At 56.0% G+C, this 16174-nt stretch overlaps 2 protein-coding genes across 3 annotated transcripts; both read right to left on the bottom strand.

Moving 5' to 3' along the window:
• Nucleotides 1-901: 901 nt before the first annotated feature.
• MRPS16 (mitochondrial ribosomal protein S16) lies at nucleotides 902-1636 on the bottom strand. Of its 2 annotated transcripts, XM_039727594.1 has the most exons (3): nucleotides 1554-1635; nucleotides 1224-1481; nucleotides 902-1160 (listed from the first exon to the last, which is right to left on the bottom strand). In XM_039727594.1, exons 1-3 carry the CDS (start codon nucleotides 1564-1566, stop codon nucleotides 1021-1023), a joined length of 411 nt encoding a protein of 136 aa, XP_039583528.1. In that variant the 5' UTR covers nucleotides 1567-1635; the 3' UTR covers nucleotides 902-1020. The 2 variants fall into 2 exon arrangements, with proteins under 2 accessions (XP_039583528.1, XP_039583527.1); XM_039727593.1 differs by having other exon boundaries at nucleotides 902-1481; nucleotides 1554-1636.
• Nucleotides 1637-5410: 3774 nt separating this feature from the next.
• On the bottom strand, nucleotides 5411-16159 carry TMEM51 (transmembrane protein 51). Its single transcript, XM_039727809.1, has 3 exons — nucleotides 16107-16159; nucleotides 7725-8154; nucleotides 5411-6555 (listed from the first exon to the last, which is right to left on the bottom strand). Exons 2-3 carry the CDS (start codon nucleotides 8069-8071, stop codon nucleotides 6144-6146), a joined length of 759 nt encoding a protein of 252 aa, XP_039583743.1. The 5' UTR covers nucleotides 8072-8154; nucleotides 16107-16159; the 3' UTR covers nucleotides 5411-6143.
• Nucleotides 16160-16174: the final 15 nt, after the last annotated feature.

The raw sequence follows: 16174 nt of genomic DNA on the forward strand, positions 1-16174 counted from the left end.
GTATGTATCTAAGTATATCTAAGGTACCTTGGGAAGTATTTCAGTGTTCTCCAGACAACTGATTTTCTACAAATGAGTAACTAAGCATCTTGCATTCTATAGGAGATACACTTTATTAAAACAAGAATATGTGGAAAAGGTGACTTTCTTAATGAGTTCTCCCTCCCTCAGAGGTTGGTTACACTCACAGCTTTACTGAGAGGCAGCACTGGAACTTGTCCTTGCCTGACATTTGGTGACTCATTTGAGTGCTGCACAAAGGAAACCCCAAAAAGCTCAGGGGGGCATCTGAGGTAGGAGAGACTTTGGTGGGTTTGCTGTCTCTGGGAGCAGGGTCAAATATGGGACTAAACAGCAGGACTTGTAATCACTCCCCCAACCCCTCTTTAATCGTTCTCTTTTGCTTTTAAATGAACAAACAGGCCCAGAACCTCTCTGGGGAAAGTGAACACAAAACCAGCTGCACTTCTGTTTGCATCTGGCTGTGCCAGCCTGCCCTGACCCACTGCTCTGTTGCAGTAATCACAGCCAGGAGGCAGAACTGGCAAGAGGAGCTGGCAAAGGCAGAGGATGTGCCACTGCTGCAGGCACAGCACCTGGGAACTGCCTCCTGCAACGCTCCTGCAGCTGCATCGGGGCAGCAAATCCTGTGCTCGGCACCACGGGTGCAACGGGAACTCTGAGTGACAGGAGTCTGGAGAAAGCAGCAGCAGACGGTGCAGAGTGCAGAGGTAACATTTTAATGGGGTCAGACGCACCGACAGGGCCGGAGAGCCCTCGGGGCCGGAGCAGTCCCGGGCCGGAGCTGTCCCGGGCCGGTGCAGTCCCGGGCCGGTGCAGTCCCGGGCCGGAGCTGTCCCGGGGCCGGAGCTGTCCCGGGCCGGTGCTGTCCCGGGCCGGAGCTGTCCCGGGCCGGTGCTGTCCCGGGCCGGAGCTGTCCCGGGCCGGAGCAGTCCCAGGTCGATGTTATCCCGGGTCGGTGCTGTCCCGGGCCGCTCGGCCCCTGCCGGCCGGGCCGTGTCAGGCCGCGGTGCCGCTGCCGGGCTCAGCCGAGCCCTCGGCAGGGGCAGCCTGTGTCTGCTGCTCGCGCTGTCGCCGCCGGCGCAGCCTCTCGGCGCCGGTCACCGTCATGGGGTGCAGCGGCAGGAAGCCGGCCAGCCCTGCGGGGGAGAGCGGTGAGCGCGGCCCGGGCGCGGCCCCCACCCCCGGCACCCCGCGCCTACCCAGCAGCTGCTCGGCGGGCCGGGAGAGCTGCGCGCCGCAGCCCAGCCAGTAGCGCAGCCGCTCCAGGTTGAGCCCCGCCACCTTCTCGCCGTGCGCGTTGGGCAGCGGGTCCAGGCAGCCCAGCTGCTCCAGGTACTTCCCGTCGCGGGCGCGCCGGCTGTTGGCAGCCACGAGGCGGAAGAACGGGCGGTTGGTGCAGCCCCCGAGCGCGAAGCGGATGACGACGTGGCCGCCGCGGCCCCTCAGCAGGCGGCTCCCTGCGGGGACAGCGCGGGGCGGTCACGGCCGGGCCGGGCCGGGCCGGGCCGCGCCGGGCCCGCCGCACTCACCCAGCTGCACCATGGCGGCGGCGCGCAGAGATGACGTAAGGGGCGCGCCCGCGCGGTGGCTGCCGGGAGTTGTAGTCTGGGGGGGATACTGCGGTGGGCGGGGAGCACGGGCTCCCCAAAAAGGGAGAGCACGGCCCCAAAGTGCCTGAAAACCCACCGGGACCGCGTGCCTAAAACACTGAAACTGCGGGGTTTGTCAGTTTATATCTGCTGGCAAATAACGGTACTTTACATAAAAATTGGTTTAAAAAATAACCCCCCGTACCTGCGGTATCATACACAGGATTTTAGAACACAATAAATCCGAATGTAGCGTTATAGGGCTTAGCGCTGGAAATGCAGCTGAGACGAGGCCTGAAGGTGCCCGGAGAGGCAGGGTACGGGAGCAGAACGCCGGGAATGCTCGGAGCATTTTTTCCCAAGCTGTTTTTGTACAAATTGCTTGGGTATGCAGTGTCCGTAAATGTCCCAGGTAAACCTCCTTTGACTAAGCAAACTATTTTCAAAGCGTTATTTGTTGTCGTTTTAAGAGGAAAGTGAGTGGTATTTCTGATAACAAAGTAAGCACTGACATCAGCTGAACTGAAGAAGGTCAGAGATTGGGGATTTTAGTTAGGGATTTGTGTTAGCAAAGTTTTAGGGTTAGGATTTTTGATTCGGGTTATGGTTGTGCTTATGATATGTTCTGTAGTTTTTTATGACCCCATGCTGGTCGGGAATTTTATACTTTCTTTTTAAAAAATTTTAATTAAAAAAAAATCTGTCATTTTATTGCATTTGAACATCCTGTACTTGTACAGACAATGTGTTTTGCCCTTACATACTTTTTGCAGAGTGTTTTAGCAGGAGCAAGAACCTCTTGCCCCTGGCTCAGGTTTCTCCCTGTAAGAGCTTTATTATTTTGCCTTTTATTAAAGCTTTTCTGTTTCCAACACTACCTCAGAAGCCATCCTGCTAATTTTATGCCATTCGAGGTAGCTGAGCTATCTTGGGTGTGATGGGTTCTCTGAGAGCTCATAAGAGCTGGCTGGAGGAAGAAACCCATCATACCCTTGCTTTTGTATTGCATTTCTGTGTGTAAAGTGACTGGGGTTCTGAGGGATTGACATTGTATATTTGTTGTGCAGGCCACGGGTGCTTGGTTATTGGCTTAAAAGTCAAAACAATTAGCTTTCTGAGCAAAAGGAGTTAGATGCACCATTGCTGCCTTCCCCAGGATCCCTGCCCTCGTCAGACACTTCACAGTGAGGTGCTTCCCTCCCTGCCAGGCTCAGGCTTCCAAGCTGCCCCTCCAAAGGGGGATCCCAGGGTGAGGAAAAGGCACCCCATGGACAGGCTCTGCATTGTTGTGCAGACCCAATTCTGTCCTCACCTGCCCTTGGGAATCCAGCTGCTCACTGCTCCAGCATGATGTAGCTTTACTAGGCAGCATCTTGAGTTCTTCTAGAGCCAAAATGACAAAAATAATATTGGAACTTTTCAATTGCTCTAGGTTTCCTCTAAACCCCAACTTTCCTCTTAGTAAGTGGATTGGGAGGAAACATAAAATGCAAAGAGAGGGAAAGGTCATTTTCCAGAACTACCTTTGCCAATGCAGCCCTGTCCCGTGCTTTTCCTTTTCGAGTTTCCTCAGCAGAGGGAGCTCCAGCTTTAAGTTTGCCCCCCTCGCCTTTCCCGAGGATCGCCCAGAGGAGCTGGGAGCGAGTTCCTGCTTCTGGAGCCTTCCCTGGGCAGCAGCGCCCACCCTCCCGCCTCTGCTGGGTGCCTTTCCCTGGAGACCCCCACCCACCCTTCCCTGGGCCCCTTTCCCCGGGCATCCCCCCCCCTTCCCGGGCAGCCCCATCCAGCCCCAGCCCAGGATGTCCCCGGGGTGACCCTGACCTGGCAGCTGTTGACAAAGGTGGGAGCGGGGGGAGCTGAAGTCCTGAAGGATGAAGCTGTTGTCTGAGGCGGAGAATTGCAGGGCTGCATGGCGATCTGCTCCCCCTGCAGACTGGGAGCAGGCAGGGGACAGGAAGGGAACGCTGCTGGAGGTGGCTCCAGGCTCATTCCTGCTTTGCCAAGCCCCTTTTCTGGCACAAAACCTGACCCCTTTCAGTCCCAGCACAAACTGGTACCTGCACACTGCACGGAGGGCTCCAGCACATCCCTTCCCTCCATCCCCTCCCGGTTTGGGATGCTCACTCTCAGCTGCCTCGGCCCCACCTGCAGATGATGTCGGCCCCTCTGTGGCTCCCGATGCTCCTGGTGTGGGATTCCAGCTGGAAACTCCCTGAGTACTTTAGAAAGGCTCACCTTGCCCGGCCCCCTCCCCTGCAAGGCTCCCACCAAGAAACCAACTCTTCATTCAGCACCCTCCCACCCAACACAACCTGAGCCACGAGTGGCTCAGCAACTCACGCACTGGAATTGCACAAAACTACCCCAAAAGCAGCTCTCTGCCCTTGGCAGTGTGGCTGCAGTAGCCTTGGAAACCTTGGCCCTGCTGCTGCCTGCCTGGGTGAGTTTTTCCTGTTTGTTTTGTTCAGTTTAGGGTTTTTTCCTCTCCTTTTTCCAAGCAACTCTCCTGGCAGCACAACAAAGCTCCGTGCCGGCGTGGCCACTGCGATCCCATCAGCTGGGGACACACGTGGGAATGTGCATCCCAAACCCCACAGGGGCCCCGCCACCTGCCAGGGCTCCCAACCTTTTTGCCCCCATTTTACTTATATTTTATTTAATATCATGCACACACACAGACACAGACACACACACAAACAGGTCTTGCAACCTCAGGCAAGGGGACAAACATTGCTGTCAGGTGGAGTCTGTCACCCACGACTGCTTCTCCATCAATATTCCCTGGTCCTAGGCTGCTACACCCTTTTACAGCAGGAAAAAAAAAAGGGGAAAAGCCACACTTGCCACCACCAAACCCCAGCCTGGCCTCACAAGTACTGCAAGATTTCCTCATGCTTCATTTCAAGGCGGAAGCAGCAGATTTTGCAAAGTAGAGTTTCTCTGCAAACCTCTGCCAGTCTGAAGCCATTGGACCTGTCACTTCCTGCCCTTGTCCAAAACAAAAGAAATTGGCAAATGCAATAGGGAATAATAATTAACAAGAGAAACTGTTGGGTGGCTTTGGCCAGCATCTTTGCTTTGGTCCCTTGGACTCCTCTCATAGCTGGTGCTGCCCCAAGCCAGCCCCTGCTGAGCCTGGACGTGGCCCAGGGTGGACATGGCAGCGCTGGACTCGATGACCTTGGAGATCTGTTCCAACCCAACCATTCCAGGATTACATCAATATCAGCATCACACTGGCAAATCCCACCTCAGACTGCCTGAGGGAGCCCGTGGCTGGATGTGCTGATGGACTCTGTGGGTGGTGGCTTTGCTGGAAGCCTGCACAGGGCTGGGATGCCCATGGAGCAGCATCTGCTGATGGATCACAAACCTTGGGAAGGGCCAACCATGCACAAGCACACAACACACACACCCGATGCAAAAAACACACACAAAATGTACAAAACATACACACATAAATGTACAAAACACACATACACAAAGTAAAAAACACACACACAATGTACACAACACACACACCCGATGTAAAAAACACACACAAAATGTACAAAACACACATACACAAAGTAAAAAACACACACACAATGTACACAACACACACACACTCAATGTAAAACACAGACAATGTACAAAACACACACACAACATAAAAAACACACAAAATGTACAAAACATACACACATAATGTAAAAAACACACACACAGAGCGTACACAGCACACACACAACATAAAAAACACACTCACGCAGAGCGTACACAGCACACACACACAGTGTACAAAACACACAAGCAAACACAACATACAAAACATTTATTCAGAGCAGTCTGCCTGCACAGGATGCTCAGCAGTGGTTTCACCCCTGGCACTGGCACACGCAGCTCCCACCCCCCAGAGTCAGCACTTGCCTCGAATGGAGCACGAAACACATCAGGGAAAGCAGCAGAGGCAAGAAATCCATCCTCTCCTGAGGAGCAGGAGGCCCCTTTCAGCTGCTTCCCACCAGCCAGCAGAGACCTTGGCAGGAGTCAGGGCTGGCTCTGGGCCACCAGCCCAGCCCAGCTGGGAGCCAGGGAAAGCCGTGGTGCCTCCCTGGCAATGTGCTTCCCTTTCCTCGGAAAGAAAAGACACCCGAAAAAAGAAACATTTCACTTTTCCACTTGGGAAATCCTTCTGCAGCATCAGTTTGGTGGCTTGGAAAAGTCTTGCTGGAAGAGAGGGGGATAGGAGATGAGAGGATGCACTGGGTGGTCTCATTTCAAACACCACAAGTGACACTTTTGGCATGCCCAGCCTTCATTTACTTCACAGCAGCAGAACTTGTGGTGTTCAGGTTTCTTTCCCCACAGTCTTTTGTAAAACTCAGTCCCAGGGAAAATGAGTTCCATCCTTGTGCCACAGCACGTCCTCGACGTGGCAGCTTCCAGGGAGCCCTGGCTGCTTCTGCACCCACACACCAGCCCCCTCTTGGCACGGTGGGTTTTAGAAAACCCTCAACCAAGCAGCATCACAGATTCCTCTATGTTTTTTTAAGGCATTTGCTGGCCCACTGGCATTTTCTCCTGGATCTCCTCGTACTTGGGCGGAGGGGTGAGAGGCTCTATCGTGATAGGGACGCTGCTGTTGCCCTGCTCCAGGTTTAGCCTGATGTCCTTGAGGTGCAGCTTCTCTGACTTGATCCTGCGCACCTTGAGGGGCTTGAGGCGCTTGCTGAGGCGGGAGCTGTGGCGGCTGGGCGGCCTCTCGGCGCCGGGCTCCGCGCCCGCCGCGCCCGGCGCCGCGCCGCTCTCCTCCAGCCCCGCCAAGGACTCGTAGGAGGGCAGGGACACGCTGAGCCTGTTGCTCCTGTCCGAGTCTCTGGGCTCGGAGTAGCCCGTGTTCATCACCTCCTCGTAGCTGGGCACGTAGTATTGGGAAGAGACGTCTTCATCCTCTTCTTGACTGGAGGGGAAAGAGTTAAGTCTGTCATTTCAGTTTGGTTGTGGGATGGGGATGGAGAGGGAGGAATAAAACCACCCCACCCCACCAGAAATAGTTTTTGCCCTTCTCCATTATATGCCAGTTTCCTTTTGCTTGACAGAATAAACAGTGACCCCACCTAAGTTCAGAGAGATTTTATTTTCGTGTGACTTATGGCCATATTTGATCATCACTTTCTCTGCCCACGGACCCTTTTCTATTGCCCAGCAGTGATTTCTTCTCTCAAGAGAACATCAGCTTTTCTCCTCCACTCACAAAAATCAGTCAAAATACATTAGAAAAGGACATCACCCCTCCGTCTTTGTCATTCTGATGTCTTATGGGTTGGGTACCTTGGGTTTTTCTGCAAAGAGAACTCTATGCCACCATCTGTGCACAGGTACCTGCACACAATATTTGCCATTTCTTTGTCATTCTGAAGTTGACTTTCCAATCAAACACAGAAAATCAGTTTTGATCTGCAGACCCTGACAAGAGCCAGCAGAGCCACTGTGCCCTCCTGTGCCCTTGCACCCCACACTGTCTCAGTGCTGCCCTGCCCCTCTCTGCACAGGGAGCCGTGCTGATGGACAGGCACTTCCCCTGTGCCTGTGTTTGCCCAGACTGTGCCTGCTGAGCAGCAGCCTTTGCTCTGCCCCACGAAGCTCCCTGAGCAAACAGCTGAGCCCTGCAGACTTTCACCGGGTCTAAACTCCAAGGCCAGTCTCCAAGGCTGAGTGGCACCTTGGCTGCACCCAGTGAGGCAGTCAGCCCCTCTCCTGCCCCTCTGGCTGCTCTCCCAGCCTGTGGCAGGAGCCTCCTGCTCTCTGTGTCTCCCAGGACCCTGCCCAGCATTCCCTCAGCTCGCTCCTATGCACCAGCCCAGCCAGGAGTGCCCTGGCCTCAGCTCTGCCCAGACCCCACCTCACACCCCAGCAGGGCTCCCTTCCACTCACAGCTGCATAAATCCAGCTGGAGCCATTCCTTTCCCATCTCCAGGACACACCAAAACCCTAAACTTGGTATGTGCCTCTCCACTTCAGCACGTGCTGCCTTCCTCTCCTTGCTCCAGATCTTCCTGAGTAACAACAACCCTCGGCTTCGCTCCCACGCCCAATCCCCCTCCCTTTGTCCCCAAAACTCCTCCTCACCTGTCCTCCTGCTGCGAGGGCTCTGCGGACACCTGGTGCTGCCCGTGAGCGATGGTCAGCTCCTCGCTCTGCCTCTTCTTGTCGCGGACGTTGAGGCAGAGGGAGAGCAGGAGCAGCAGCAGACCGGCCCCCACCAGCACGTAGGCCACCGAGAAGGTTTTGCTCTTGAGGATGCCGCCGGAGCCGCGGTCGGGCTTGCTGCTGTTGCCGGGCTGGCCGCCGGGTTTGTCGGGGGGGCCGAAGCCGGGCACGAGGTTCCACACGGCCATGATGATGCCGAGCACCAGCATGCCCAGCCCGATGGCCGTCAGCGCGTAGTGGGAGCCGTTGGCCCGGGACTGGGCCATGGCTGCTGCGGGCTGTCCCCACGTCACCGCATGGCTCGGGGCAGGGGGGCTGCAGCCCTGCTGGCATGGGCAGGCAGAGAGCTCTGGGGACAGAGGGGAGGCTGTGGTGAGTGCATGGCAAACAGCAAAGGCTCTGCAGCCACCTCGACACCAGGTTATCCACCTGACACTGGAATCTCAGGCTCTTCAAGCTGACGAGTTCATGTCAGGATAGACCACGAGTAGATCCTTCCTGGATCCTTCCTGGCTGTTCTCATCCCCATCCTTCACTACTTTCTCAGCTGTAATATCCACCAACCTTTGAGAGCAATCAAATCACTGATGTTTGCTAAGGGCTTAGGTTGCCTGTCCTTAGGAGTGTGATAACTGACAGCTTCACAGCACCAAAAGGCGGCCATTAAAATCCCTTCCAAGAGCTGTTGTCGATGCAAACCAACCTGGAAATGCTCAAAAACACACCTCCAGCTGAACAGCTTCTCCTCTCCCCCTGTTTGGGAGGCAGCAGGGCTCCTCATGGCGCTGGCTGCCTGCCCTGGAACGCCTTCCTGCCCAGAGAACAGAAACCAAAACTGCCTCTCTCCCAGCCAGCTCGACCCTGTGCCTTCCCCGGGCTGCAGCTGGCAAGGGCTGCCGGGATGGTGAGCCCTTGGTAGGGCCCCTGGCTCACTCCAGGCCAGCTCTCACCCTCCCTACACTGGTGCTGAGGGCCCCAGCTGCATCTCTCAGGGATGTTGAGCATGAACATTCCCAACGAGCCAGGCCACGGGTGGGAACTCCTCCTCTGACTGTTTTCCAAGTTGCCAGGACCAAATGTGCTAGATTTCCAAAAATACACACACAAAAATAAATCACTCAGGAGATGTGCCTCATCTCCTGCCCATGCCTCCCTGGCCTCGGGTCCCTGACCCAGGGTGGGCAGCTTGCAGAATTGCCCCATCTCCACCCCAGTGAGCCGTGCAGATCTATGGATGTGCCATGTCAGGGATCTCTCTTTCCCTCCCCAGCTTCTTTATGCCAGGTTAGGCTCGAGGTGGCTCTGGTCTGTGCTGGCAGTGGTGCTACATCCATACACACCCCCACACCCTTCAGCTCAACCCTCCGGAGTGCAAAAGCTTCATGTTTGCTTGTTTAGCTTGAGTGCACGCCCAGTTTGCAGGGTCAAGGGCCAGAATAAAACAGCACTCCCAGAAAACAGAGCGGCTGCAGCAGGAAAAGACGCGCACGCAAGCCTGGAGAGGAGGAACCTGCAGAGGAACTTCCCTGTCCACTGCCTGTGCTCCAGCACGGCTGTGGAGACTCCCAGAGGGCTGTCCCAGCCCCTCTGGACACATCCCTGGCCCCACATAGGTCTGGGCAGGGTAAAGTCTTGTCTCCCATGGGTTTCTGGGGTTCTGGGACACCCAGGAGCTGCTGATCCCAGCCCGATGGAGCTGCCACAGGCAGGCAGGGACAAGCCCGTCATTCCCTGCCATGCCAGCTCCAGCACGGGCTGCTGCTCTGTGTGCTCCTGGGGAAGGTATCCACTGAGCCCATTTAATTCCATCCCACTGAGCAGCTGTTGAGGATGTGGAAAGCACTGCACCCAAAATGTCCTCTCCTGGATCCCAAGAGCCATCCTCCCACCCAAGTGTTCCCAAGCCTGCCACTGATGGTACCAGCACTGCCCTCTGCCCTCCCACACAAAGGTTTTGCTCTCTGCTTGAGCCCTGTGGAGTTGTTCCCTCACCTGATGATCCGGCTGAGCTCCCATCCTTGCCACAAACACATCAGCCAGCCAAGACTTCACTCGAGAACAGCTCTGATGGCCTTGGGGCAGGAAAATCGCACTGCACCCACGGTGGGCACAGAATACACACATGGCTGTCACATCTACCCGTGGTGTCTAAATCTCTGCTCAGTCTCTGTGCCTCCCCTCAGGCACCTCAGTCCTGGAAGTGGGCAGGATTTCAGCTCCTACGTCACCCCTGTGCCTGCAAGTTTTTTACAGATCCATTGCAGTGCTACCCATCAGCCCAGCAATCAGATTAAAGCAGGAGACTTGCTATTCCAGTCTATTTCTCCATTGAATTAGCTGCTGTCCTGGCTACCCAGAGCTGTTCCTATCGCTGCTCCAACAGTGCCCTGACGTCAGTATCCCTGGAAGGGAGCTGCTCTGTCTGCCTCAGCTCCAGCACTGTCTGGAAGCTCATCCCAGCATCACAGAATGGCTTGGGTTGGAGGGACCTTAAAGCTCATCTCATCCCACCCCCTGCCATGGGCAGGGCCAACTTCCACTATGCCAGGTTGCTCCAAGCTCCATCCAATCTGGCCTTGAATACTCCTAGGGATGGGGCAGCCACAGCTTCTCTGGTCAACCTATGCCAGGGCCTCCCCACCCTCACAGGGAAGAATTTCCTCCTAAATATCCAGTCCAAATTATCCCTCTTTTACTTTAAAATCATCTCCCCTTGTCCTTTCACAACAGGCCCTATGAAAAGTTTCTCCCCACATCAGGCTGGTGAGCGATGCCTGAGTGCTTCAGCCCCTAGACCCCCCCTTCCCCTCTGCCTGCAAACCAGACCCCTCCATCCCTTTCCCTGCCTGCCCGTGCCCTGCCCTGGCAATGATTTACACCAGGATCTCCAAACCATTAAACTCCAGCTCGGCTGCAAAGCCTGAGGGCACCCACAGCTCCTGCGGGCTTCCCGCACCTCTGCCCTACTCCCGCAGCTGCCGGAGCCTTCGGGATGCTCTTGCGACATCGCCAAGTGTTAACTGGCCACGGGAAGGTTCGTTAATTGGCCACGGGAAGGTTCGTTAATTGGCCACGGGAAGGTTCGGGATAAGCCCGTTCTAGCACCACCCGCCCTGAAGGCTGGAACAGCAGCAGGAGCAGCTTGCCTCGGTGGGACACAGACCCCCGGCAGGGTCAGCCCGGACCGTGTTCCACATCCCGGTGTCCCGGGAGGAGCTGTGGCCCGGCTGGGTGACTCACCAGGAAGGCCGACACCCCCTGCTGCCCTCGCAGCACCCACGCTCCTCTGCCCTCCACAACCTTTGGATTTTTCCCGGCTCTGACATCACCTTCCCACTCACGCTCCAGCAGCAACACCTTTGTCACAGGTCACGGGAGATGAGTCTGCAGTCCAGGGAACAGGTCGAGCCCCGGTGCAGTCACCAGACACGGGATGAGCTCCAGGGCTTCCTCGCTGCCACAGAGCGACACAGCCCCTCAGAGCTGCCTCCAAAAAACAGGCTGTGACTCCATCACCAGTCACACAGCTCATTTTCTGGAAAATTCTGGGGGAAAATAAACCCGTTCTCCAACCATCCGAAGATTCCAGTGTCCTCTCTGTTAGATTACAAGGCTTTACCTTCATCTTCCTGCTTCCACCCAGAGAACCTGCTCATTAACCTCTTTCCCTGCTAATTGCTGGCCTGGCACATCCTCAGGAGCTTCTTTCTGCATCGACCACAGCCTCGTGTGTTACACAGGGGTTCAACCCACCAGGAGCACAAAAATCCATGTGGGGGCTAAAAAGCAACAGGTCAGGATTTGGGAGGTATTTTCATACAGCCCCAGAATGTTTGGGTTTGGAAGGGATCTTAAAGACCACCTACTTCCAACTCCCTGCCATGGTTTCTCTTGCTGTCCCTTCTTGCTGCCCTGTCACCCCTGCCCCAGGAACAGGGATGTTTCTGGCCAGCTGCAGCCCAGGAGATGCAGGGAACAGCCAGAGAAATCCAGCTGAGTCACAAAAAGAAGCACTGCTGCTGATTTGGCCAATTTCTGATCTTTTGGACAAATTCCAGCCCATTTTAGAGCATCTCACCAGGGAGTAGGAATCTGGAGAGACAGTCCCATGCAGACTATCAGGGCTTTTCCACATTTTGCTTTTACTTCCTGCCTAGAGCACAAAAGAACACATCCACATCTCCACTGCCCACAGCATTCCCTACAGACATTTAAGAGGTATTTTACGCTCTTTCTTAAATTTAATTTTTAACAACCCCTCCTCAGCTGTACCTTGTAGGCAGCACTGGGGGAACAGTGATGTTTTCCTCAAACCTTGCCCAAGGCTCTCCCACTCCAGAGGGAGCCCAGCTCTGCCACTTCCTGCAAAACAAGGGCAAAGCCCATTCCCAGGCTCAGATTGCTGCAATCCACCTGGCTGGCCGTGGCCTCCACAGCAGAACAACAGTGACAGGGCCCACAAAACACCCCATTTCCACAGAGCCGTGCATTTGCACTCCCAAGCCATGTGCACCTGCCTCTGCCGTGTCCCTGGGAATTCTGGGCACAGCTGCCAAGGCTTTCTGAAGCGGCACAGATCACACAGGGCACGGTAGCAAACTCCAGAGCTGTAACCATGACTGTGCAGCAGCCACCACCTTGGCCTTTGCCACTGAGATACAAGAAACTGCCTCCCAGACTCCTTCTCCCCATAATTCCATTACACCCATGCAAGCGGCGCCTGCTGCAGCGGCAATGGACAGGACAGGGACAGAGAGTCCTTTCACGTTTGTGTTCAGGACATTGCCGTTTGTTCCTGGGGACAATGCTGCCGTGGCCACCGAGGCCACGCTGGCAGCGGCTCTGGGCAGGTCGGCGAGCCCCGGCTGTGTCCTGGTTGCTGTGTAAACACTGTCCTGGGGCTTTTCCTGCTCCAGCCTCTGGGACTGCCACTGGGACCAACCACTACACCAATGCTTTCAGGCCCAGCTCTGCTAAACCAGGGAGCGGCGCTTGGGGTGATGCCTCAGGTTTTTAGCTTTTCATGTATTTGTAGCTTTGTAGATTGTTAATGCATGGCTGTAACTCCCAGTACTTTTCCTATCTTTCTTCTCTACATTTAGGAACAATAAGCTAACCTTAGAAACAGTTTCCCAAAATACTGCTTAGTTTTATTCCAAGAAGAGAACCGACTACAAGGATGTCCTGTTTTCCAAACAGAATCTGGACCAGACAAAACAAAACTGGAGCAAAAAAAAGCCTCTGGTCTGCTTCCAGTGTTGCAGAACCCTGGAATTATTACCTAATCAACTAACCTTTTAATTGGAGAGTATATGATAAGTATACTAATCAACTAACCTTATAAAAATTGTAGAATTACTATACAATGAGTGAATTTTGCCACATTGTGTACCTGAAAGCTTTCAAGTAAAGGTTTGCCTTTACATCCACTCTAATGTTGTTGGGAAGATCTATTCTATTTTCCAGGTAACAGGGGTGCTCATCTCTCTCCAGGGAGCTGAATTCCTTGTGCACCTAGGCCAGGGAAGGCATGCCTGCCTGGGAAAATCCCAGCACTTTGACTCCTTCTCCTTCCTGCTTTCCTTTGGACATTGCACCTCTGAGTTTGGATTTTTTTTTTTCCATTAATTCTAATCTGCTGTTTCAGTTGAGATAAAGCCATTCCTCCACAGCCTCCCCCTGGTTTTTGTTCTGGGACCTCTCCCCAGATAACACCCAGACAAACACGCCCTCCTCCAGAGCCTTCCAGCACGGGGAGACATTATCCATCTGCCCTTCTGATGTCCTCCGAAGCAGAACCCAGCATTCCTGCTTCCTCCCAGCCCCTCTGGAGTGCTTCAAGCACCTCCTGTCCCACCCTGGAGCCCCTGGATGATTATCTCCCCTTCCTGCAAGCCACTAACCTGGCACTTCTCACTGGCTGTCATCGGCCTCGCCAGCACCTCCTTCCTCATCCTCTGCCTGGATTTCCAGCAACGCCTTTTTCCCCAACACAGCATCACCTCTCCAACGAGGATGACCACAAAGAAAACCCACCATGGACAGCCAAGGAGGCCCCAGGGCAGGAAGGGAGTGAGGCTGATGCTGGAGGGCACAGAGCCAGCCTGGGGACACGGAGCAGGCTGGGCAGCCAAGCGACACGGAGCAGCAGGCTCAGAGCAGCCGTGTTCCGCAAGGTGGGCACAGGTATTTTGATATGGATGGAGGTTTGCTGGGGATTATATTGCTCCACGCCACCTGCACTGCTCACACAGGATATTTAGCTGCTTCTACAGAGCCCTGACATCAGTTTCTGCCTATGAAATACACTGGGAATGAGGAAAGCGGCATGGAGAGGCAGACACATACCTGGGCTGCTGGAGGATCCCTCCTCACAGGCTCCAGGCAGGAGAGCAGGCAGACAGCCCTGCCCAGCCCTGGCCCTCTGGCATCTCCTGCAGCACCGCCACGGCGCCAGGCACTGGCACTCAGCTCCCTCCAGGGCACCGATGGCCAAACATTCCTCCTTCCCCAGCCACTTCCCTTCCCAAGGGTTTTCCAACCCGTGTAATTACACAGCTAAAATCAAAGGTGTTTCACATACTTCCGAGTCACCCGAGTCCGGGGCTGGGCTCACCAGCCCCACACCCACATGTTCTTCGCTGACACCTGGGAGGTTTCCCTTTCTGCTCTCATGCCAGGACATTTGCAGGATGCTTGGATTTGTTGTAGAGGGATGTGCTGTGCCAGCATCCCATCTGGCAGTGGCCTAGGTCTGCTCCAGAGAGGCTTGAAGGAGCTGGAAAGCCAAGACCACACTTCCAGGTGCAGCTTCACCTCAGCAGGCTCCATCCACCACACAGAGCCAAGGTAACCCATCTCACACGGGACATGCTCATGGAGCTGCTGGTTTCTGCTCACACATCCACACTTCCCAACAAAGACAGCTTCCCAACACAGACCCCCCAACACTGCTCAGTGATGCTCGTCCCTATCAAAAATCCAAAAATCAAACACCAACATCAGCAGACAACCACTCTGGGAACATGCTTGGGAGACACCCGCGGCTTTGCCGAGCCCCTCAAAGCTCCAGGCCATTCCTTCACCGGCGGGAATGTCACCACAGGAAGGGCCGAGCCCCCAGAGACCCGGGCTGGGCTCACGGAGCGCCCGGCCCCGAGCTGGCCGGCAGCAATGCCCTTCTCCTTGGCTCTGTTTGCTCTGCCGGCAGCCCGGCTCGCACACCGCTCCGGCACCTCCCGGGGCTCGCGATCCGCGCACTCCTGCCACCCCTGGGCACCGGCAGCGGCCCGGGCTCGGCGGCGGGGATGCCCCGGCGCCCTCCCTGCTGCTGGTCCTCCCCAAAGTGCCAGCTGATCGTTCCAGGAACCACGGCCACTCTTTCCCCACGCTGTGCACGGCCAGCCCGGGGCCTGCCAGGGCTGGCGAGGCGCCCCAAGCCCGCGTGTCCCCAGGGGTGACCCCAAGGCCCCGCCGCTGCAACCGCCTCATGCGCGACCCCGCTGTGGGGCTGTTTGCCCTGCTCCGAGGGGTGTCTGCTCCTGCTTTGAGGGGTGTCTGCTCCTGCTTTGAGGGGTGTCTGCTCCTGCTTTGAGGGTGTTTGCCCTGCTCTGAGGGGTGTTTGCCCTGCTCTGAGGGGTGTCTGCTCCTGCTTTGATGGGTGTTTGCCCTGCTCTGAGGGCTGCTTGCCCTGCTTTGAAGGTGTTTGCCCTGCTTTGAGGGGTGTCTGCTCCTGCTTTGAGGGCTGTTTGCCCAGCTTTGAGGGCTGTTTCTCCTGCTTTGAGGGGGGCTTGCCCTGCTTTGGGGGTATTTGCCCTGCTCTGAGGGGTGTTTGCCCTGCTTTGGGGGTGCTTCCCCTGCTTTGAGGGCTGTTTCCCCTGCCTTGATGGGTGTTTCTCCTACTTTGAGGGGTGTTTGCCCTACTCTGAGGGGTGTCTGCTCCTGCTTTGAGGGGTGTTTGCCCTACTTTGGGGGTGTTTGCCCTGCTTTGAGGGGTGCTCGCTCCTGCTCTGGGGGCGCTTCCCCTGCCTTGAGGGCTGTTTCTCCTGCTTTGAGGGTGTCTGCTCCTACTTTGAGGGCTGCTTCCCCCGCTCTGCAGTGTTTTCCCAAGCTTTGGAAGTGACTCCAGCTCAGCCCGAGCCCGACCCAGCTCTGACTCCCCTCCGCTCCCGTTCCCGTTCCCGGTCCCGGTCCCGTTCCCGGCGGGACTGAGCCCAGCCCGCCCCGCTCCCGCTTCCCAGAGCTCCGAAGGGTTCCGGGGCAGAGGGTCCCGTCCCCTCGCGGCTCCCCGACCCCACGTACCTCCGGCGGCGGCTGCGGCGGGCGCTGCGGGGCCGCTCCGCCCTCCCGGCCCGGCCTCCGGGGCGGCG

The sequence above is a fragment of the Passer montanus genome, unplaced genomic scaffold (assembly GCF_014805655.1).
Source record: "Passer montanus isolate IOZ18808 unplaced genomic scaffold, ASM1480565v1 scaffold62, whole genome shotgun sequence".
Lineage (NCBI taxonomy): Eukaryota > Metazoa > Chordata > Aves > Passeriformes > Passeridae > Passer > Passer montanus.

Excerpts from the sequence above, each read along its gene's own strand:
- TMEM51 (XM_039727809.1), bottom strand. The coding sequence starts at position 8,071 with ATGGCCCAGTCCCGGGCCAACGGCTCCCACTACGCGCTGACGGCCATC. Across the intron at positions 6,556-7,724 it reads CCCTCGCAGCAGGAGGACAG|TCAAGAAGAGGATGAAGACG; the intron begins GTGAGGAGGAGT and ends TTTCCCCTCCAG.